General features: G+C 42.3%; 2 protein-coding genes across 5 annotated transcripts; both read left to right on the top strand.

Moving 5' to 3' along the window:
• The first annotated feature begins 693 nt into the window (after nucleotides 1-693).
• LOC147407391 (uncharacterized) lies at nucleotides 694-4,863 on the top strand. Its single transcript, XM_086432603.1, has 3 exons — nucleotides 694-785; nucleotides 885-2,802; nucleotides 2,848-4,863. The coding sequence occupies exons 1-3, from the start codon at nucleotides 694-696 to the stop codon at nucleotides 4,861-4,863; spliced, it is 4,026 nt and encodes a 1,341-aa protein (XP_086288729.1).
• A 6,799-nt stretch (nucleotides 4,864-11,662) lies between these two features.
• LOC147407390 (phosphatidylinositol/phosphatidylcholine transfer protein SFH6-like) lies at nucleotides 11,663-22,375 on the top strand. 4 transcript variants are annotated; one of them, XM_086435935.1, is made up of 16 exons: nucleotides 11,663-11,926; nucleotides 12,007-12,113; nucleotides 13,658-13,961; nucleotides 14,869-14,968; nucleotides 15,058-15,324; nucleotides 15,441-15,518; nucleotides 15,661-15,762; nucleotides 15,866-15,915; nucleotides 16,030-16,129; nucleotides 16,254-16,352; nucleotides 16,467-16,580; nucleotides 18,032-18,164; nucleotides 19,539-19,939; nucleotides 21,944-22,018; nucleotides 22,131-22,195; nucleotides 22,229-22,375. In XM_086435935.1, exons 2-15 carry the CDS (start codon nucleotides 12,080-12,082, stop codon nucleotides 22,149-22,151), a joined length of 1,878 nt encoding a protein of 625 aa, XP_086292061.1. In that variant the 5' UTR covers nucleotides 11,663-11,926; nucleotides 12,007-12,079; the 3' UTR covers nucleotides 22,152-22,195; nucleotides 22,229-22,375. The 4 variants fall into 4 exon arrangements, with proteins under 4 accessions (XP_086292061.1, XP_086292060.1, XP_086292059.1 ...); XM_086435934.1 differs by having other exon boundaries at nucleotides 12,015-12,113; nucleotides 22,131-22,375; XM_086435933.1 differs by having other exon boundaries at nucleotides 22,131-22,375.
• The last annotated feature ends 820 nt before the right edge of the window (nucleotides 22,376-23,195 follow it).

The raw sequence follows: 23,195 nt of genomic DNA, 5'->3' as shown, positions 1-23,195 counted from the left end.
AATCTAACACATGCCATTTGGTCAAACACAGTTACCCAACTCTGAGGATTGTGATGGAGTTATGAACTATTACCACCTATCACAAGTATAACAATTTAATTGAAATGGTTTCTGTGGGGGGAAATTCTTGAGCACCGACACGTGGCTCGGATAAAGGGCCAAGGATAATGATTTTGAGGTCGGGCAAACCACGACTCTTGCTCGGTTTATTAACCCCGACGAATGCTTCTATCCGAAGCTCGGAGCTAGGCCATCAGCCAGTGAAGCGGTCCGGGCAACTGCCTCTTAGGTCGGTATGACAAGCCTGACAGGCGTGCCAGCAATAGATAGCCAGCTCTAACAACCCACGTCATGTCAGGCCAACTCTGACTTTCTCAGAAGTGATGGGGCAGTTGCAACAACTCCTGCAGCTGACATGTCAGGGAGTAAGCTAACTACCCCAAGTCACCTCAAGGGGTGGCACAGAAAACGATCAAGTTGAACGCCTATATAAGGAAGAAAACTACGAGTAAAAGAGGTTCGAACGCTCCTTCTCTAAAACACACTACACTGATCAATTTTGCTAACTTGATCGTCGGAGTGGGCTGTTTTGCAGGTCCCCCGAGCTTAAAGAGAAGGAAAGTGTAGAACCATTTCGTGCATCTACAATTTGGCGCCGTCTGTGGGAAACTTACAAGGAGAAAAACGACCAATATGGGAAGAGCTAGAGGCGAAAATCGTGGAGAGTCATCAAATCTACCACCAGCAGACTCGCCCCCAAATGCGCCGGATCCAATGCTAGCAATGTACAACTTACTCACAGAGATGAGAGAGGAAATGCGCAGGGGGTTGGAGAAACAAAATGATGAGATAGTGAAAATAAGAAAGGAAAACGAAGAGCTCAGGCAAAGGTTAGGCGAGCGTGCGGAGACCGAGGAAGGCCCAGGGGCAGAGCAGAGTAGCGACCATCCTGTTCGAGCGGCAAGAACGGAGGTAGATTGGACTGAAGATTCAGCAGCAGTAAAAACGCAGCAGGGAAGCTCCGAAGTTAAAGAAACCATGACGAGGAAGGAAGTGGAGGAGATGCTCAAAAGGAGGGATGAGGAATTCGCGCGAGGAAAGGATCCCGCGCAAAAGGTACGGAACGCAATTCGGGAACTCAAAGGGACCCCATTCTCGCAGGCGATAATGAAGTCAGAACCACCCAGGTCGTTCCACATGCCAAAGTTTGAAACTTATGACGGGACGCGAGATCCCATGGACCATATACTACACTACAGAAGTCAAATGGTGCTGTACCAAAATGATGATCCGTTGCTCTGCAAGCTGTTTCCGTCAACCTTGAGGCTCGGGGCCATGATGTGGTTCCAGGCCTTACCAGTTGGGTCCATTACGAACTTTTCCGAACTGGAAGAAACGTTCGTTGGGCAGTTCGTGCACCTGCGAAGGAAGAAGGTCGGAGTTAACACTCTATTTAACCTTCGACAGGAGCCCGGGGAGAGTATTAGGTCGTTCGTAACCCGTTTTCGAACGAGAGCCCTGGACGTAGAGGGCATGGACGAGGCCACAGCATGCGCGGCGTGCATCGCTGCGGTGATCCCGGGAACACGGTTGCATGAGTCCTTGATCAAGTCTGATCCTACTCGTCTAGAAGATTTGTATGCGAAGGTGGAGAAGTACATCCTGGTGGAAGAATCTGTGAAGGGCAGAAGAAGAAGCACTCAGACAGTGGCTAACAGCGAAGGAGGAGTAGACGCTTCAAAGGTACCGACCCACCCCGGAGTGGAAGGAAGTAAGAAAAGGCGGAGAGATTCGAACGAGCAGTCGTGGTGGAAAAGAGGCCGGGTGTATACCCCGCTCAACGAAAAACTATCCGTAATACTGAGGCACATAAGGAGGGAGCCCGATTTCGTTCAGCCGCCATGGGGGTATAAGGGGAAACCCGGAAAACCATTCTGCGAGTATCATGAGGTTGAGGATCACCCTACTGAGGACTGCTACAGGCTGCGCCATATCATCCAGGATATGATCGAAGCAGGGAAGCTCAAAGGTTATGTTTCCGCGGGAGGAAGGAGAAGTGGGGAGACTACTGAGAGAGCTGAGCGAAAGCTCGAGCAAAGAAGGCCAGCTAAAGGAGGGCGTCGAGAGACGGAAGAGCGCAGGATAGTTCATACCATCACAGGATTATTAGGGGCCGAAGTGCCGTCTAGGCGGGAGATTCGAGAGAAGGTAAAAAAGATCCGACATATGGTCGGGGTTAACAGCGTGGCGTTAGGAGTACGGGTAGTTGGAACGACAAACCACGGAGCAGATCCCCGGGCAATCGTATTCACAGAGAGTGACCTAAGGGGGACGGCAGGGCCCCATCAGGACGCGTTAGTAATCGCGCTCCCAGTGGGAAACGTCGAGCTCCGAAGAATACTTGTGGACTCGGGGAGCGCGGTGGACATTCTCTTCCTAAGCGCGGCTAAGAGAATGGGGGTTTCAGGTAGTTTGGAGCCAACGCCGACCCTCATCTATGGGTTCAACGGTGCCGCTAGCAGTTCGGTAGGAGAAATTACACTCCCGATCTCAGCAGGGTCTAAAGTGGTAATGACAAGATTTGTGGTAATAGATGCAGACTCGGCTTATAACGCGATCTTGGGCCGGAGATGGATACACGAGATGAAAGCAGTCCCGTCAACCTACCATCAAGTTATTCGTTTCCCGGGTAAGGAAGGAATAATGGAAATCAGGGGAGATCAGGAGATGGCGCAGAGGTGTTTTCACCTGGCTTTGAAGCAAGACCGAGGCCCCGAGGCCGTCCCACCAAAGAAGAGAAAGGTAACTCCAACTGTTAATGAACATTTGTAGCAATTACAGAAGCAGCCGCTGCGCGAGCAGCGAGTAACAGTTGAGGAAGTCGAAGCCGTGGATCTCGGGGGCGATGGAGGACAGATAGTTAGTGTCGGTACCACGATGTTGCAGGAGGAGAGGGCAGCACTACTCCAACTTCTGAGGGCAAACAAGGATGTATTCGCATGGTCATTGGAGGACATGCCTGGGATAGACCCGTCGGTGGCGTGTCATAGATTAAATGTTGATGAAAGCTTCCGACCTATTAGGCAGAAGCCACGGAGGCTGTCGCCGTGCCTCAGGCAGGGGGTGAACGAGGAAATCGAAAAGCTTTTAAAGGCCGGGTTTATCAGGGAGGTAGAGTACCCGGAATGGATAGCGAACATAGTAGCAGTGCCGAAGAAGGATGGAAGGGTGAGAGTGTGCATTGACTTCACGAACCTGAATAAGGCGTGCCCAAAGGATAGCTTCCCGCTGCCAAGGATTGATAGGTTGGTCGATGCCACTGCTGGACATGAGAGAATGTCGTTTATGGATGGATATTCGGGGTATAACCAGATCCCCCTAGCAGTGGAAGACCAGGAACGGACATCATTCATTACCGAGCAAGGGCTGTTCTGTTTTAAAGTTATGCCGTTCGGTTTGAGAAATGCCGGGGCAACTTACCAGAGACTCGTGACAAAAATGTTCGAAGGATTGATCGGGAAGACTGTGGAGGTATATATCGACGATCTGTTGGTAAAAAGCAAGAGAGCGGGAGACCATCTGGCAGACCTTAAGCAAACATTTGATCGGCTGAGGAGTTTCAAAATGAAGTTGAATCCGAAGAAGTGTGTCTTCGCCGTTTCCTCTGGGAAATTCCTCGGGCACATTATCACCAGGAGAGGTATCGAGGCAAACCCAGACCAGATTCGGGCGTTGGTAGAAATGCCGAGCCCCGCTAACCAAAAGCAGGTGCAGAAGTTGGCAGGGAGAATAGCTGCGCTAAACAGGTTTATCTCCAGGGTGTCCGATCGATGCCGTCCGCTCTTCGCGTTATTGCAGAAGGAGAAGAATTTTGCATGGAGTACGGAGTGCGAGGTAGCCTTTAGCGACCTAAAGAGGTATTTGGGGCAGCCACCGATCCTTAGCTCTCCGGAAGATGGAGAGGAGCTGGGGATTTATCTGGCGACAAGTCCATCATCGGTAAGCTCAGTTCTCTTTAAAGTTGAAATGGGACGGGAATATCCTATTTATTACGTCAGCAAGACATTGGGCATATCGGAGGTTAAGTACACCAGGACGGAGAAGGTGGGATTGTCGCTCGTTTACTCGGCGCACAAGCTCAGGCCTTACTTCCTTTCCCACCGCATCCGAGTTGTGACGGACACCCCGCTTAAAGAAATGATGCACAGATCCGAAAAGTCGAGGAGGATGGCGAGGTGGGCTGTAATCCTCGGGGAGTACGACTTACAATTTGAGTCCCGGACAGCAATAAAGGGGCAGGTATTGGCAGATTTCCTTGCGGATTTCCCGGTTGAAGATCCGAACTGGGAAGAGTTGGAAAATGAAGACGAAGGGGCAGAAGAAGTGGAGCTATGGGACAAGCAAGCAGGATGGAGAATTTTTGTCGATGGATCGTCAAACTACTCAGGTTCGGGGGTGGGAATAGTAATTGTAACGCCGAGCAATGATAGATTGGAAAAGGTCATCAAACTCGGGTATGGGGCATCAAATAATGAAGCTGAGTACGAGGCAGTTATCCACGGGCTGAGGATGGCAAATGAATTGAAAATCGGTCGGGTAAAACTATGCACCGACTCTCAACTCATAGCCAACCAATGCAACGGGAAATTTGAAGCAAAGGACGAACGCATGGCGAGGTACCTGATCTCAGTCAAACGAGAGATTGAAAAGTTCGACCAAGTGGAGATATGCCAGATACCCAGGGACGAGAACAGGCATGCAGATTCATTGGCTTACATTGCCTCAATGCTAGGAGAGACGGAGGGACGGTCTTTACCTGTGGAATACCTGCCTATAGCAAGCATCGAACATGAGGAGAAGTAGTGCGCACAGGCCGAGAGAACGTCGGGATGGATGGAAAAATTCACTCAGTATCTGCGCTCAGAGGTTCTGCCAGCAGACAAGGGGGAGGCCAGAAAATTGCTCCAGCAGGTCGGCAAGTACACTCTCGTTGGGGAGGAGCTGTATAGAATGTCTTTCGGGGGACCACTTCTTAAGTGCCTTTCTAAGGAAGAGTCCGAGCTCATAATGGCGGAAATCCACGAGGGAATCTGCGGTAATCATTCGGGAGGACGGTCGCTCGCCAATAAGATTATCACTCAGGGCTACTTCTGGCCAAGGATGCAGGAAGACTGTAAGAGGTATGTGAGGACCTGTGATCGATGCCAAAAACACGCCCCCATGCATCTGCAGCCAGCCAGTGAACTCCACCCTATGAAGTCACCCTGGCCGTTCTCGATATGGGGGATGGACATTGTGGGACCTCTGCCTCGGGGAAAGGGGGGCAAGCTATTCATCCTAGTAGCCACGGATTATTTTACTAAATGGGTGGAAGCTGTTCCCCTTACACGGATTCGGGAGGAAGAAGTTATCAAATTCACGTGGGAGCACATCATAACGCGGTTCGGGATCCCTTATGCACTGATCTCTGACAATGGAACTCAGTTCAAAGGCAACCACGTGCAGTCGTACTTCAAGGAATACGGAATCCGTTCTCTGCAATCGTCGCCAAGATATCCACAGAGAAATGGCCAAGCTGAGGCATCAAACAAGACAATCCTCGCAAACTTGAAGAAGAACCTGGAGGAACACAAGGGAAGATGGGTAGACGAGCTACATAGTGTCCTCTAGGCGTACCGAACCACGGCGAGGAGGGCAACAGGATTTACTCCGTTCGCACTAGCCTACGGAACGGAAGCCGTTATTCCAACCGAGATACAGGTTCCTACAACGAAGACGCTAGTGGCCGAGACCGAGTTCAATGACGAATTGGTGGCACGAAATTTGGATTGGTTGGATGAAACACGGGAAAGGGTCATAGAAAGATTGGCACGGTACCAACAGGTGTTGAAGAGGTCTTATGACCGGAAGGTGCGTCCCAGAGAGTTCAAAGTCGGAGATATGATTCTACGAAAGGTATTTTCTAACACCAAGGAAGTCAATAGCGGTAAGCTTGGCTGTAACTGGGAAGGCCCATACATCGTGCGCAAGATCGGGGAAACATGCGTGTACTACTTAAAGACGCCGGCAGGGGAGGAGATTCAATCACCATGGAATGTATTCAATCTAAAGAAATATTATCAATAAAGCCATCTTTGCGCCTATGCCTGCTGTTCAAAGAAGAGCCTTGGTCCCACCACGGGGACCAAGCCCAACTGGGGAGTTGGTCTAAGGGAAAGCCTCGGCCCCTCTATAGGAGCCGAGCCCAACTGAGGAGTTGGTTTGGAGGAAAGCCTTAGTCCCACCACGGGGACCAAGCCCAACTGGGGAGTTGGTCTAAGAAAAAGCCTCGGCCCCTCCATAGGAGCCGAGCCCAACTGAGGAGTTGGTTTGGAGGAAAGCCTTGGTCCCACCACGGGGACCAAGCCCAACTGGGGAGTTGGTCTAAGGAAAAGCCTCGGCCCCTCCATAGGAGCCGAGCCCAACTGAGGAGTTGGTTTGAAGGAAAAGCCTTGGTCCCACCACGGGGACCAAGCCCAACTGGGGAGTTGGTCTAAGGAAAAGCCTCGGCCCCTCCACAGGAGCCGAGTCCAACTGAGGAGTTGGTTTGAAGGAAAAGCCTTGGTCCCACCACGGGGACCAAGCCCAACTGGGGAGTTGGTCTAAGGAAAAGCCTCGGCCCCTCCATAGGAGCCGAGCCCAACTGAGGAGTTGGTTTGAAGGAAAAGCCTTGGTCCCACCACGGGGACCAAGCCCAACTGGGGAGTTGGTCTAAGGAAAAGCCTCGGCCCCTCCATAGGAGCCGAGCCCAACTGAGGAGTTGGTTTGAAGGAAAAGCCTTGGTCCCACCACGGGGACCAAGCCCAACTGGGGAGTTGGTCTAAGGAAAAGCCTCGGCCCCTCCATAGGAGCCGAGCCCAACTGAGGAGTTGGTTTGAAGGAAAAGCCTTGGTCCCACCACGGGGACCAAGCCCAATTGAAGATTTGGATTAAGGAAAAGCCTTGGCCCCTACACGGGAGCCAAGATAAACTAAAAAAAAAAAATCTAATCTAGTACGGAGTCGGGGCCCGGTTCTTTGCTAGCATCAAGTCCACGGAGAAGTCTTATGGTCGAGACAGGATGTCGATCTTGGACAAATGACGAACCCAAGGGCTTAAATATAATAAGCTATTTCGTTTATTTTAAGCAATATGCCTTAACATAAAAAGCAGAGAAAAGAAAGCAAGAAAGGACAAGAGTCTCAGAAAAACATCTCTTTATATATATTTTCGTTGATTGCATAAGAGATTACAAAAATGGGCCACCAAAAAAGGGGTAAAAGAAAAAGAAAAAAAAAAGCTATACATCCGATTCAATCACAACCGCGGCATCTTCGGGGGCTTGGATGTCCACTGGTGCAACTGGGGCTTCGGGAATCGACTCGGGAGCAGCAGTTGGTGTGGCTTCCGGGGTCACCTCCGGCCTCTTTGCAGCGGCCTCGGCTTTCCTTAGCTTCGCCTTCAGCTTATTATAAGTCGTCTCCCAGGCCTCCTCTGAAGAATCCAGCTGGGCTTGGAGGGAGTTGAGCTGATCTTGGAGTGCTCTCTCCTGCTCTACCTCCTTCGCCTTCACCAGTTCTTCTAGGGAAGAGATCTTCCCCTCCGCCAGAGCTAGCTTGTCTTTATTCTGCTCCAACTCGGATAGTGCGCTATCCAAGCTTGATTGGAGTTTCTGGGAATTGGCCGCAGCCGCATCCCTTTCAGCCTGTAGCTGAAGGAGGCTACCTTCCGTGGACCTAAGGCTGTCCACGGAGGCATCGCGGGATTCCACGAGCTTGGCCACGGCGTGTTGCACCTGATAAGGAGAAGAAAAGAGTTTAGATGGAGGGACAAACCGGAAATAGGATTCGAACCAAGGAAAATAAAAGGCTAGGATAAAAGCTCACCACCGCCAAAGCTCGGAACGCTTCGTTCGAGAATTTTGCCGAATCACCGGCAAAACTCTTGCAGACTTTCTCCACGTCCCGCGGTAGCGCGGAAGCATCGAAGATTGCCCTTGCTATGGCCGGGTCGGACAAGGCCGAATCTTTGTCCGACACCGGCCTGCCCCTGATGGTGGGTTGGACTACCCAGGGGGAAGGAGGCGTGACCCCCCTCTGCACCGATCCAGCCGAGGATGCCTGCGATGGCTCGGCCGGATGGCAGGCCTCCTCCGGAACTTGAGGAGGGAGCAGTTGGAACACTGGGGCTGGGGAACGGGGCCCCCTCCTCAACCTCTTTAGAAGAGGTTGATGGTCTTCCTCTTCTTCCTCCTCAGGATCGGCATGTCTTACCCCGGGAGTTACAGTTGGTATTGCTGGGGGAACCACAGCAACTTCCTCCTCCTCAGAGTCGGAGGCGAGGACCGGTGGAGGACGTTTAGATTGCAGGGCCATTTCTGCTGGGCGGATTGACGGAGGTAGAAAGGCCGTGACTTGATTGTACAAGTCGGGGTTGGAGAAGAGGTGGGTGATCACCACGGAGTCTCCCGGGAACCTGTCTTTGGCCGGGCCTGCATAAGTCGGACGACACATATTCAGTCTCTAGGCAAGAGAATAGAGAAGAACAAGAGGAGAAACACTTAGTTGCACTCACCGTGGGTGTTGAAGAAGGAATAGGCCAGGGAGGGAAGCTCGTCACCTTGGGCGTTCTCCCACTGACCGGACAACTGTATGGGGAATAAAAACCACTCCTTGTCCGAGTCAGGTAACTCGACCAAGGAAGGCTTCCCTCTCCTCTTCGATAGATAGAAGAAGCCCGGCCTATTCGGGCACTTCTTCAGGACGAATTGGTCCCGGATATCCCAGAGCCCTAGCTGGAGGCCGTCCTCCAGCCTACTGTTCATGTGCTCGAAGGCACTAATAAGTCGGAAGAAATTTCCGCTCATTTGGCCGGGGGCTCTCCGGTAAAAATTCAGAACCTCCCGAGTCAGCCTACTCAGAGGGACTCGGAGGCCTGCTCTAAATTGCCCCCAGTATACCACCGTGGTACCTGAAGGACCTTCCCTGAGCTGTGTGGCCTCGTCCACGTAGGACAGGCCCACATTGGCTGGGACACCGAATGTGTCCCTCACCATCTCTAATGGGGGACAGGCAGGGGAATAAGATTTCCCCTTGGCCATGGAGGAGGACTAGAAAAGGAGTAAGAAGAGAAGCTAGAGGAGAGGGGTTGCCTTGACTCTGTTACCTTTTCCTTTGCCCTCTTCTTTGAGAATGATCAGAGACCTCTCGCTGAGCAGCTGACGACCGGAAGGCGCAACAAAGGCAGGGCAAGGGCACAGCAGACGCGCGAGCAGAGAAAATAGGGCAGAGTAACGGCAAGGAATGCGAAAGTGAGTAAAAATGGGGAATGGGCGAGATATATATAGGCAAAATAGGCCTCGAGATGTGTGCCCGAGATCAACGGATGGGGTTTCTCAGATGGGTTATGATAGGGTATTAAATAACGCTGAGAAACCCGATATGACCGTTCGCCCCATTGCACGCGAATCGAGCCATTCCCCGGGCGCCACGTGTACACCACGCAATAATTGCGCCGTTTAAACCAACAGACAGGACGCGAACTGCGATAATAGCCCAACCGACCGCCGCCCTCGAAAAGTGAAAAGGCTAAGTAACGATTCGCCATAAAGATACCATTAATCTTAGCTAAGACCCTATAAGAGGCACCCACGTGTCAGTTTTCGTTATTAATATTCCCGAGTACCCGATCATGCTGCCCGAGCCCTCGGGAGGGGGTATTGTGGGGGGAAATTCTTGAGCACCGACACGTGGCTCGGATAAAGGGCCAAGGATAATGATTTTGAGGTCGGGCAAACCACGACTCTTGCTCGGTTTATTAACCCCGACGAATGCTTCTATCCGAAGCTCGGAGCTAGGCCATCAGCCAGTGAAGCGGTCCGGGCAACTGCCTCTTAGGTCGGTATGACAAGCCTGACAGGCGTGCCAGCAATAGACAGCCAGCTCTAACAACCCACGTCATGTCAGGCCAACTCTGACTTTCTCAGAAGTGATGGGGCAGTTGCAACAACTCCTGCAGCTGACATGTCAGGGAGTAAGCTAACTACCCCAAGTCACCTCAAGGGGTGGCACAGAAAACAATCAAGTTGAACGCCTATATAAGGAAGAAAACTACGAGTAAAAGAGGTTCAAACGCTCCTTCTCTAAAACACACTACACTGATCAATTTTGCTAACTTGATCGTCGGAGTGGGCTGTTTTGCAGGTCCCCCGAGCTTAAAGAGAAGGAAAGTGTAGAACCATTTCGTGCATCTACAGTTTCTAAGGAATTCCATTGCCCCCGATGTTGGGACTCCAGCTCATTTGTAGTTGGCAAATGAATGAGACCACTACAACTTTCGTGAATCTTACTTATAATTACATTTAATAGGTTGATTTAACATCCTTGACACCATTCTTTTTCTGAGAGATCAACAGAATATGATTTAAATGCCCTCTTATTCAAGGCTAAAAACTGTTGATTTTCTCTCCTAAATCCTGTAATTATCAATCTCTAGTTTAAACATTTTAAATTTTGAGAAGAAAAATCAAATATTTTCTTACCACGGGTTAAAGATATTTTAACATTTTTTTTTACCCCAAAGATTGATGATATTAAAGATGATTAAATTTTATGACAAAAATCAATAAATTTTGACAAGAAGTTGAAGAAGAGAAATTTGGATCATTTTTTAACAGTCATCATAAAGGGATTGTCATTAAAGATGTCAATGGGTTGGTTCCAGTTCCTAAACGAATCCGAATCAAAACCATTAAATTTTCTTGTTTTTAATCAGGTAAATTACACTTTCTCCCCTTATGATTTGGCATAATTCTATGTCAATCCGCTAACATTTTTACAATTGCACCTACCTCCCCTAAAATTTATTTAACGAGCTTACTTACCTCCCTTTCGTCTTGTTGCCGTCAATCAAATAGTTAAAAAATAACTTTTACTTTTAGTAAAGACAATTTTACCATTTTTTAAATGTTATATAAATAATATCCATGTGAATAAATGGGTTAACGCTTGCGGGAGTGTAGACAATCAGACACAATATGTGAGAGAGGAGGTAAGTGCAATTGTCAAAATGTTAAAGAGTCAACGTGAAATTATGCCAAATCATAGGGGTCAAAGTGTAATTCATTTACCCTTTTTAATCAGTTCTGGTTTTCAATAAGTTTAATATTTTAGATCTGATTCTAATCGGTCGAAATAAAAAGAGACCCAAGATTGAGGCTTCAACTCCGAATTAAATGGGCATCCATCAACACCCTGAGTTTTGTCATCCGAAAATAAAGTTGTATCTAAAATAATATGGAGGGCATGTCCAAATCACCCTTTTTAGTGCATGTATCAATTCTTTTGAAGCAACTGTCCATATCAAAGTCCTTTTCAATGAAAATTGGCCCCAATACAACGATGTTTTATCATTAAAGCCGAACATAAAATCATAAATCAGGTTCATCTACAAAGAATTGGTCAACGTACACGTCAGGTCTCCCAGATATACACCACGTGGAATACAAAAGTCTGATTTGGTTTACTAACCAACTCCCGGGTGTACAGGATACGCGGCACTAGCAAAATACGGTTAAAAGTTAACCTACTGCAGAATTCCTGCTTGCATACATCGCACTCTTAAGTAGGTCCACACCTACTTACCTAAACAACCAATTCGCAAATAACAACTCTCCCCTCTCTCCCTTTCTATCTCTCCTTCGTTCTAATATTGCGTTATTTATTTAATTTATTTTTTTTTTTTCCACTTTTTTTATTTTTTATTTTTCTTCTTCTTTCCTTTCTCTGATTCTTCCCCAGTTGATGAAGAGATTTTTCGGTTAATGTTTCAGATTTTTTTTATAAATCGAATTTCTTAATAGAAGTATTTATTGTCTTTCTATTCTCCTCATCGTGACAAGTGATTCGAGGTGAATTTAATTTGTTCTGATATATTATGGATTCAATCTTGTGATGTTTAGGGTTTCTAATTGGAATGCGGTTTTTCTAGGGTTTCAGTCATCACACAGATGTTGGATTGAACGTTTCGCTGAATTTTCATCTTTTGATCAAAGAAATTTGAGATGTCCGGACCGCTGGATCGATTCTCCCTACCTTGTGAGTATTTTTTGCTTTTTATAACTTTGTCTTGGTGTTTCTTTTTCTTTTTATATTATTGTTGTTCACTTGCGATCTTCTTTGGATCTAGATTTTTTGGTTGCCGATTTCCCAATTAGAGAGTTTCAGCTTGTTGTTTCTTTGTTTCTATGAAAATTTCGCTTGTTTTGTGATAATGACTTCGATCGGGAGTGTTTTGGCAATTTGTTTTGATGTGATCATGGAAACTCAGAAATTAGGATAAATTAGGCATTGATAAGCTTTGTATTATTTTTTATTGAATTTTTATTTGCATTTTAGCTGTAAGGCTAAATTATGCATAAAGATGGAAAATTTTACTAGAATGTAACCCCACAACATTAGTGCGGTTAAAGTGGAGGTATGCTTCTGGAGTATTATGTGATCATGACACACGACAATCATGCTAAAGGAATAATTTTGCAAGATAGCAATGAGTTTATCCAAGCTCTATGGAGCCAATTATTGTAGGAATAAATCCAATAAGAGTTAAAATAAAGTTTTTATGGATGGTTTGGGCATGTACAAAGGTTGAATAATATTTTTTTTAAAAATATTTTCTTTCAATGCAAGGAGCGAAGGATAAAAAAAACAAGAAATATTGTTTGTCAAAAAATAAATAAACCTGTGTTTTCTATTTATTTATTTATTACAAAACCCCTTTCCTTTGGTTTCACATCCCTAAAATATATTGGTATGTTTTTTGTACAAAATATCTTGTTTTTGAAGGTATAAAAATGGTGATCAATTTCATATCATTGTGGAGAGTTAGTTCCAATTTAAATTGGAAAACATCTAGGGAGGAGGAGATTTTGGTGGCAAAGAATATGGAAATAATTCCTGTGGTGATGGAGGGGCAACCTAGTGGAAGAAAATGAAGAATCAGAGGAAACCCATTCTCTTGTGGAGGAAACTCAAAGCAATATCATGGGGTTGGATAGCGGTGACGAAAATGAATAATTGAGATTCCATCTGATCTGCTATCGAGACCTAAAAGAGGAAAATCGAGGAGGAAAAAATTGTGGTCCTACCTAGGACTCTCCATGGGCATCAAATCCATATCAAGAAGATGATCCCTTCTATTTGATTGAGCTTCCTGAAGACTTAGCTTTCTTTGCAGTGTTCGAGTCTATTCAATGCTTCATTATTGTACGCATAGTTTAGGACTCATCCTTGGATCTTCTAAAGTCCATTACATCTTCCTGTCTTTTTTGTAGTTCTTGGTTATATTAATTTAATTCACTTTCTTGCTTAGCCAAAAAAAAAAAAAGAAAAGAAGAAAAGTTTCACATCATCACAGTGAGGAAAATTCTATATTTCCTTACCATCTTAAGGATTTTGGCCTCCCCTGACGATAAATTTCCGATTTTTTTTTTTTTTATTTGGTAAAACTTTAGCAATAATCAAAACTGTACAAGAATGTAATGACGCTTCCCAACACATCTTAATTGATTGGGATTCTTTGTCACTGAATCACATATATTGTTTGAAATTCATTATTTTTGTCTACTTTGAACTGTTTACAGGCTTTGAGGGGTTCATTGGTCATGATGAAAGAAGAGAAAGGAAATCTGATTTTGAAAATTCAGAAGATGAAAGGAGGACAAGAATTGGGTCTCTCAAGAAGAAAGCAATAAACGCATCTACCAAATTCAGGCGTTCACTTAAGAAAAAGAACAACCGGAGGAAAAGCGATAGTCGAGTAATTTCCGTCTCAATCGAGGATGTTCGTGATGTTGAGGAACTACAGGCTGTTGATGCTTTTCGACAAGCATTGGTCATGGATGAATTGCTACCTGCAAAACATGATGATTATCATATGATGTTAAGGTTATCTATCATTTCATGTTTTTGCTTTTGATTTTGTTGTTGTTTATCCATTCCCTTTACTTACGTGGATAAATACATCTTCATGTTTGGTTTATTAACTGCATTCTTGCCAAAGTACTTGTGTTAGAAGGATGACTTACTTTTTTCAAGCTGTTGGTACAACAATTATCTCATGAAGCCCATGCAGAGGCTATGTTCTTGGATAATTTGTAGGCATCAGTCTTTTTCAGATACACATTTATTCAAATACAAACTAAGCTTTCAATCTGTAGACTTCTACTGCTTTATCCTTTTCTACTAAATGAAGACTCTGGCTGTATAAGCTCAAAAGCAGGTCCCTTCTGGAAAAAGAAATTATAATCAACCATTATCCCGATATGGAGATTCCAGTTTGCTAAGTTGGTAAAGTCTGTCCGTGCTGATTTTGCATACCTGGATTGGGACCCTGTCTTCACTTACTAACTACATTTGGCTACAAAAAATAATAATGTATAACATAATTAGGTTGGAAACTATGATACCCAGTTATGGAAACAATGTGGGCAGATTGTGTGGGGATACACATATGCTATTTACATTAAATTTTTTCTGAAGTATCCGTGGAAATGTTTCCATGTTGAAATATCCATACAACATAGGTGGAAACTGTGTTTTATTTTCTTGAAACTGTGACATAATTGAGTTTAGCTCATTGTACTCAAGCACATGTTTGAACCACCATACCATGGACATCTACTAGTACTACCTTAGATTAGGTTTCATGAAATTTTGTTTTCTTGGCCTATGAATTATTTTATGGTTGTATGTAGGATGCAATGGGTTTGATCATCAATTATCCTTATTTTTTTATATTTATTTCTTCCCTGTATGATAGTTTTATATTGTTTTGCTTTTAATGTACGTCCAGATTTTTAAAAGCAAGAAAGTTTGATGTTGAAAAAGCAAAGCACATGTGGTCTGAAATGATTCAATGGAGGAAGGATTTTGGTGCTGACACTATTTTGGAGGTAGTTTCATCTGACTCCAATCTTGATTTTGCTGTGTCTTCATTCTTCCTGATTGCTAGAAATGTTTATGATGCTGCTGTGTTCATCAGGATTTTGAGTTCAAAGAGTTGAGTGATGTTTTGCATTATTACCCCCATGGTCATCATGGTGTGGACAAAGATGGAAGACCAGTGTACATTGAAAGATTGGGAAAAGTTGATCCCAACAAACTGATGCAAGTGACAACTATGGACCGATATGTAAAGTACCATGTTCAGGAGTTCGAAAAGAGCTTCGCTGTGAAGTTCCCAGCTTGCTCTATTGCTGCAAAAAGACACATTGATTCAAGTACAACAATTTTAGATGTTCAAGGAGTTGTACGTTATCCTTCATGTTGATCTTATTCTCACCTGTGGTTTCACTGCTGATGCTAAATATTTTGCTACAATATGGACTAAAACTTGTTCTGTCATTTCCATTTATTTGTTACCAGAGTTTAAAGAACTTCAGCAAGGCTGCACGAGAACTCATTGTACGGCTGCAAAAGATTGATGGTGACAATTACCCCGAGGTAGGTAACCTTAAGACCTTTACCACAATACAGCAGCTATCTATTGGTTCTGGTTCCTATATTGTTTGTAGGGTTCAGAATCTTATCTGAAATACCCTCTGATTATTTTACTCTCGTATGACATGGGACTATGCTGCCACAGACGCTCTGTCGAATGTTTATCATCAATGCTGGACCTGGTTTTAGGCTGTTGTGGGGCACCGTGAAGACTTTTCTTGATCCTAAAACAACTTCCAAGATTCATGTATGCCAGAAAGTTTTACCTATCTGTTATAAACACTTACTATTCAATTCATGACAGGGAATAAGTATTTATTTTATGGACTGCTTTTGAAATCTTTCCTCAGGTTATTGGAAACAAGTATCAGAGCAAATTGCTTGAGATAATTGATGCCAGGTAATTATTTTTTATTTTTGAATTGGAATATGGTTTTTTTTTTTTTATGGATATGTCTTTTTATTTCGTATTTATGATTTTAAAAACTAATGGAATATCTCGGGTCTTCTACAGTGAGTTGCCAGAATTTCTGGGTGGTAGCTGTACTTGTGCAGATCTAGGTGGTTGCCTTAGGTCCGATAAAGGTCCATGGAAGGATCCCAACATATTGAAGGTTCTTTACTGGCATTTGGAACTTTTACTGCTTATATTACCTTGCTTCTTTAGACTTTCTCTTCATCAACTTCGACTCATATGACTCTGAAAAAAAAAAATTACTGCCTGCCCATGCACTTCAGATGGTTCTTAATGGTGAAGCACGATATGCTAGACAGATTGTAAAAGTTTCTAATAGTGGTGCAAAGATAATTGCTTTTGCCAAGCCACATTACCCAACAGTAAGATTTTTGGCACTCAGTCAGCATTGATGAAACTGTGCTTCAATTTCATTATTTCTGATTTTAGTTTATTTATTCTCCATTGAGGATTAATTTTATTCCTTTGTTGGTCAGATAAAAGGAGGTGACACATCTACTGCTGAGTCAGGGTCTGAAGCTGAAGATATTGTCCCCCTCAAAGCATTGAGGAGTTATGCACATACTCGGTTGACTCCTGTTCGTGAAGAAGTAGGTGTTCATTCATTTAAATTTGTTGATGGGATATATTGACTGGCAACAATAATGTATTGCATGAATACTTTGGATTAGATGGATCCTAGGAGAACTTTTATTGTGTTTCCTTGAACTGTTTACTTAGGAAGATAGCTGAACATTTAATAAACTACTTTTTTCCACTTAATTGCTGTCTGAATTGCGATCAATGTTTTAAACACTAAGGCATGAGGCGAGGTGTTTCACTAGCCAAAGCCTTGAGGTGTTACCCTTAAGGAAGCCTCACGAGCGTATAATTTTTAAATATATAAATAAAAAGAACACAAACAAATAAACAGCAATTTCCAATTAAAACCCATGGAAAAAATGAAATAAAATTTTGCCACATCTATAGTTTCATTTCATACATCCAACTTTCCAAGTTTTTAATCACCAAACAAAGAACAACACTTCTAGTATAACAATCACTCGCACAAAGCATAATGCTACTCAATGAAAATACGAAGGAGCAGAATATGTTTAGGATAAAGAGAGAAATAAATAAATGGTGGAAGAAGAAGAAGAAGACGAACCGGAGATTGCTGGAGTTGCAAATCGGCTAGGACGTATGGATATTAGGGTCAAAAGAAAGATGTAATATATAGTCTAGAAACTATATGTAAATTAAATATTATAACAGGGACAGTTTATAATTATAAGGAGTTACGGACTATTATATAGTGATTCTCCCAGAAATAGAATAAGAAGAAAATCTGACACATTCCCTTAAAGCATACACCCTAGTCAAAAGGCACAAAAAAAAAAAAAAAAAAGAAATGCGTGCATCACTGTGGCGTAAGCTTTTTTCAGTGCCTCTTTGAATCAGGTGGAAGCCTTTGAGGGAGAAAGCGTCTTTCCTTAAAGCCTCTAGACCTTTTATGACATGCCCTCATATCGGAGGTAAGCCCCATTGCCTTGAAAATGTTGACTGCAATTGCATGTTAACTCTTTACATAACTTGGCCACATTCATTTTTTGATGTTTAGCTTTAATAAATATATTGCTACTTCAGAAACCAACATTTGCAGATAGTATCCTATTAAGACTTCAAGAATGCAAATGTAACGCGATTGCATTTGACACACACAGTGCAATGTTTACATGTATCATGTATGAAAATAAGTATCTAAATATATAAACAATATTGAAAACAGATAGGGATCCTAGATGCTTATTTAACTTGGTTATTCAACATGTGTCTTCATGGTTGCTTTCCTTTGAGTTATATACTTGCATTGATGGATGTGTTATACAATGAACATGAATTATATTAATTTCTAAGAAATGCATGTTTTCCAGGACATGTGTTTCTTGTGGGTTTAATTTGTATAATTTTGAATCTCGATGTGCATTATTGGAAGTTTTCTTCTTTGAAAATAGTTACAAATGTTTCATTAATTTGTTTTTGAGATACATCATACATATAGGCTAAAATGGCTGGAAAGGGAAGCTACTCTGGTGGCTTCTCAGAGTATGATGAATACGTCCCTGTGGTTGACAAGGTTGTGGATGTTGGATGGAAGAAAGAAGTTTCCCATCAAAGGTCCTTTCCTTCCAAAGGTTAGGCCATTCTAATTCAGCCTTTGTTAAGGAGTCATTGCAAGTTACAACTTGAAGTTTATACATTATTGTTTTAATCCTTTGTGAAATTCTTAGTTTGATAGACTTAAAATCTTTTGGATTTAAAGTTATGATGTGACTTTCGAGAGAAACCATTATCCAATTATTGATGGTTGTTAACCATTTCACTCATGAATCATCCTTGATATCTGGGAGTAATAACATTGTAATGGGCTTCTATTTTGTATTATAATGACACTTTTCCATTCGAAATTCTCAAAGAATGGTTATTGTCCATTTAGTATCAAATACTAATTTGTGGTTAACAATAGTACTATTTATAACCCTCAAGAGAAAGACTTTATTGCAAAATGGCTAAAAGAGCCAAAATACAAGAAAATGGTGTGTGAGAGAGGATCTCACAGCAATCCTCCTGGAAGAGAACTACAATGGGACCTGCAAGCATCATTACACAAGAGATGTGCAAGCAACCTTGTCCTATCTAAAAACAAAGTCATCAAAATGAAGCCTCTGAAATAGTTGAGAATGGAAGACTAACTTATATGGAAGGGCCTCAACTTCCCATACAGACCTATCCACATCATTCTTCTTGTTTTTTAATACCCATTCATTGTGATCCTTCCAAACAGACTAGAAAACCACAAAGAAAAGGAATATCCACAACACATTACCATTAGGACTAAGCTCCTTGGTTGGCCACTCCACCACAAGTTAAATGCTTCTCGACACAATTACAGCAAATATGATAATGCTTTGAGATATTTGGGTGGAGATGAACCTTCTAAGCAGCTAGGCCAGACAATGGCATACTTTAAAAGGTGTTGGCTGGCACATCTTGGGCAAGGAAGTTATGGAGGTAGGTAGAGAGTTTTAGGAGTCCTTCATAGATTGGATGAATAAGAATGCATTTATCACTTTTATTCCAAAAAATGAAGGTGTAATATTTCAAGGTCTTATTAGTTTTTCTGGTAGAGGCTATATATCATAGCCAAAACTCTTTCCACTAGACTGCAATGGGTAATGGTGTCAATCATCTCTCCATTTCAAGGGACCTTGTGAAGGGGAGACAAATATTGGATGTGGTCGTCTTTGCAAATGAAAGCATTGTCTCTAGACTTAAGGAAATCTTTCTTCCAATTATTATGTAAGGTAGACATTGACCCCACCCCCCCCCCCCCCCCCCCCCCCACCCCACACACTAAAAAAACAAAAAAACTGTAGTTGTGAGTTGTAACACACAAGAAGGTGAAGATACCCATAAATTAAATGCATGCCTTGTTATCTAATCAAAATGCAAGCTATCGGATATCCTTTATTTTCGCTTTGATGTGTTTTATTTATCATCCATTGCAGGGAAACTTCCTTCAACTGATGCTCAAAATATTCCTGGAGGAATTTGGGCTTACATTTATGCTGTGCTTATGGCCTTCGTCATGACTCTTTTCACTCTCTTCCATTCAGTGACATTTTTCATGACCAAGAAACATCCTGATGCATTGTCCAATCATGACCATAACAGTCCTGACCTCACACCCCATCCAGTGTCCAAGGATGAGTTGTCTCCCCCTTCACCAACTCCCAGATTCACTGAAGCAGTCCTCTCCTCCGTACTGAAAAAGCTGGGTGAGCTGGAGGAGAAGGTTTACATACTTCAAGAGAAACCATCTGAAATGCCTTATGAGAAAGAGGAGTTGCTGAATGCTGCCATTTATCGTGTGGATGCACTAGAAGCAGAACTGATTGCTACTAAGAAGGTAGTTTCACATTTTATTTATTTGGAGCATGGGCATTTACGAAGCCTGGTTAGTGTTTCCTTTACATTACATTGCCCATCCCAAACCTGGATAAAGGAGGAGGGTTGCATCAGGTTGGCAGCCGGTGTAAAAATCTCTCACCTCCTAACATGAATTCTGAAAACCTGAATCTTTGGGGTAAGGCTTCAATGATGATTTTATTTGGAGCACGGGCACTTATGAAGCATAATAGTCCAGTATTAGGCCTTCAACTTCACATACCTTCCAACGAGGGCTGTAATAGGCCTTTGTTGCACATGACCAAGCCATCTAAATCGATTTTCCCTTAGTTTATCACCTATTAGGACTATTACATTTTCATGAATTTCTTCATTTCTAATTTTCTCTTAGTTTTTCCACTTGTACATCTCAACATCCTTATCTGTGCTACTCAATCGATGCACTTGTTGTTACATTATCACATGACATTCGGCTCTATAAAGCATGGTTGGTCTTATAACCGTCTTATGAAATTTTCCTTATAATTAATTGGGATGCATCAGTCACATTGCAGTCGAGAAGCACACCTGTACTTAATCATTCTAGCTCTAATTCTAATGAAAACATCCTCAATATATCTTCCTTGTGGATAACAGAACCAATGGAATGAAAATTGTTGCTTTGGTGTATTTCCTGATAATCTATTTTTTAGTAATCATTCCTGTTCATAGGTATCATTGCGTTGCACTGTGTACTCTATCTTGGTTCAACGTACTCTATGCTCCAGAGTACCACTAAGTCATTTGCAAAAAACATAAATCGACAACAGAAATTGATTAGTGTTTGTTTGTATGTTTTTTTTTTTAAACATAAATTACTCGATTAAATGCACTGATCATATGATCTACCGATTTCAGTTGCCAAAGAAAATATTTCCTGCAATTGTGTTATAAGTAGCTAAGGGGATTGATAATGGGAAGGGAATTCCTTGAGGATTTGGGTGTATTCACTTTTAGTTAACACTATTTGTCTTTTCAATGATCTCCCAGCCTGGAACATCACTAAATGCTTGTGTTTCCATGTTTGTGGATGTCTGCAAACAGGCATACATATGCTTGCTTGTCAGTGTCAACAAGTAGTTTTGGGTATATTGTGTTGTACTTTGATGCTATAGCGGAGAATCTATTGATCATATCCTTATCCACCGTCCTTTTGTGGCGCGTTTGTGGTCCCGTTTTTTGCAATTGTTCCAAACAAGCTGGGTCTTTCCGAACGCTTTTTGTCCATTTTTAAGAGCTGGTCTCCAGACTTATTCTTTGGCAGGAAAAAAAATCTTTGGGCCTTGCTTCCTTTCGCAATATTCTGGGGCTCTTGGTTGGAAAGAAACAAGAGAATTTTTTCAGGGATGGAAAGGGAGCATCACGATTTGATTTTGTTAATTCTTGGATTTTTGTTTTATTGGTGTAAGGTGGATGTAGCTTTTAAGGAGGGTTTTCTTCGAGGAGTTTATTTTTAGATGGGATGCTTTATGCTCCATGTGAGGTATTTTGATTGTTTCCTTTGTTTTGGTTTTTCTTTTATTGTATCCTCAGTTGGTCATCTAGACTGCCTATCGCTTTTTTATTAATAAAATTTATGTTTACCTATAGTAATAAAAAAAAATTGAACATAGATTGAGAAGTGTCAGTTATTCAACCGTGTTAAAACATGCGACATTGCCAAAACACTTTCAAGCATGGCAAACGTTTAATTTCTTCGGGGATATATTCTCCCTCGTGCACTCATTATCAATTTATCATGCCTACTTTCATCCTTGTATCTTTGAATATTTAAATTTATGTGTACACGTCTGCATTTATCTATATGCGCATGTGCATATTTTTGTTTTAATTTGTGCATTTAGAGGCATCTCTTAATTGTCTGTATGTATGTATGTATGTATGTATGTATGTATGTTTACATTTATACGTGCATGTGCATACTTTATAGATAATGATTTGATTTTGCTTCCTTCTTCCTGAGTAGGCCCTGCATGACGCACTAATGAGGCAAGAGGAGCTTCTTGCTTATATAGACAGGCAAGAAGAAGCCAAACTCCGGGTAAGTCAAAATTGAAATCCTTGCTTGTATGATTAAAAGAAGACTATTTACTTGGGTCATTTATGAGACTGATGTCCTTATATTCTGCTTCTCTTTTTTGGTTTTGGAGCAGAAAAAGAAATTTTGCTGGTGAAGAAGTGAACCATTTCTACACAAATGTTTGAGAAAGAGAGGTGAATCGGTCTTACAAAGAGGGTTTACTGGATTCGATGCATATGGCTTTCTAATACACCGAGGAATAAAGAATATGATGCAAGTAAACTCTATCGCTTTACTTGTATGTCCTCTGTTTGTGTTTACACTTTGATTTGTTTTACTTGAAATGGAAAGAAATTAAAAGGATTTATGCATGGCCAATTTGACAAGCTTGCGTGTACTGGCCAAGTCTTAGAATAGGGTAATTTTACTATTTTACTTCTTTTCTTGGGAGCTTAGACTCCTTTTTTCAATGTTCCCTTTTTAAACCTTGAAAATTTGATATTTTCTATCAACCAAGAAGAGGTGTTCAACAAAATGCACTTCAAAGTAGTTAAACAAATTTTACAAAGTTTTGAAAAAATCCATAATTTTGTTATCTTGATAAAATACAAAAAAGTCTTTATATTTTCTATATAAAAAAATAGTGCCGAATACTTGTGTCCCTCTCCCCCTCAAAATAAATAAATAAATTTTACATGCTGTCATGGCCTGGCATCCCTAAAACTGAAGGAAGCCTTCTACTTATTCTGGTTCCGTTGCTTTTGGAAAGCGGCTTCAAAACACTACAATCAAAAGATTGGAAATTCCAATTTTCGGGCCTAAAAATAAAAAAATAGAAGAAAATATTAGAGGCCCGTTTGATAACTTTTGCTGTCAAATTCTATGATTGGAAATAGTTGGACAAAATAGCTGTAATAAACTGGAACTTTGAAAATTTTGTTTGATAGTCTTGTACTGGAATCTAGTAATTACTATTTGATACAGCAGTTGGATTATGGTAAAATGATTAAAATACTTTTAATGTTTAATAACGTACCGAATTAAATAGAATGACTCCGATAAATATTAAATATTTATTATTTTGATTCAAATATTATAAAATAATGAAAATAATTAGTTAATGTTAATTTAAATAAATTCATAAATATTATAATTCTATCGAAATTTTAGGAGCACTTCCTCTTAAAAATAGATTGAT

This window comes from Akebia trifoliata, chromosome 3, assembly GCF_017979445.1.
Source record: "Akebia trifoliata isolate Shusen 1 chromosome 3, ASM1797944v1, whole genome shotgun sequence".
Taxonomy (NCBI): Eukaryota; Viridiplantae; Streptophyta; class Magnoliopsida; order Ranunculales; family Lardizabalaceae; genus Akebia; species Akebia trifoliata.
The sequence above is the reverse complement of the archived record's forward strand: the minus strand, read 5'-3'. Positions and strand labels throughout refer to the sequence as shown.

Coding starts and splice junctions, on each gene's coding strand:
- LOC147407390 (XM_086435934.1), top strand. CDS start 12,080: ATGTCCGGACCGCTGGATCGATTCTCCCTACCTT. Junction 15,916..16,029: donor CTTGAGATAATTGATGCCAG/GTAATTATTTTT, acceptor GGTCTTCTACAG/TGAGTTGCCAGAATTTCTGG. Junction 22,019..22,130: donor AAGAAGAAGCCAAACTCCGG/GTAAGTCAAAAT, acceptor GTTTTGGAGCAG/AAAAAGAAATTTTGCTGGTG.
- LOC147407391 (XM_086432603.1), top strand. CDS start 694: ATGGGAAGAGCTAGAGGCGAAAATCGTGGAGAGTCATCAAATCTACCA. Junction 786..884: donor CCGGATCCAATGCTAGCAAT/GTACAACTTACT, acceptor CGAAGAGCTCAG/GCAAAGGTTAGGCGAGCGTG. Junction 2,803..2,847: donor TCCCACCAAAGAAGAGAAAG/GTAACTCCAACT, acceptor TTACAGAAGCAG/CCGCTGCGCGAGCAGCGAGT.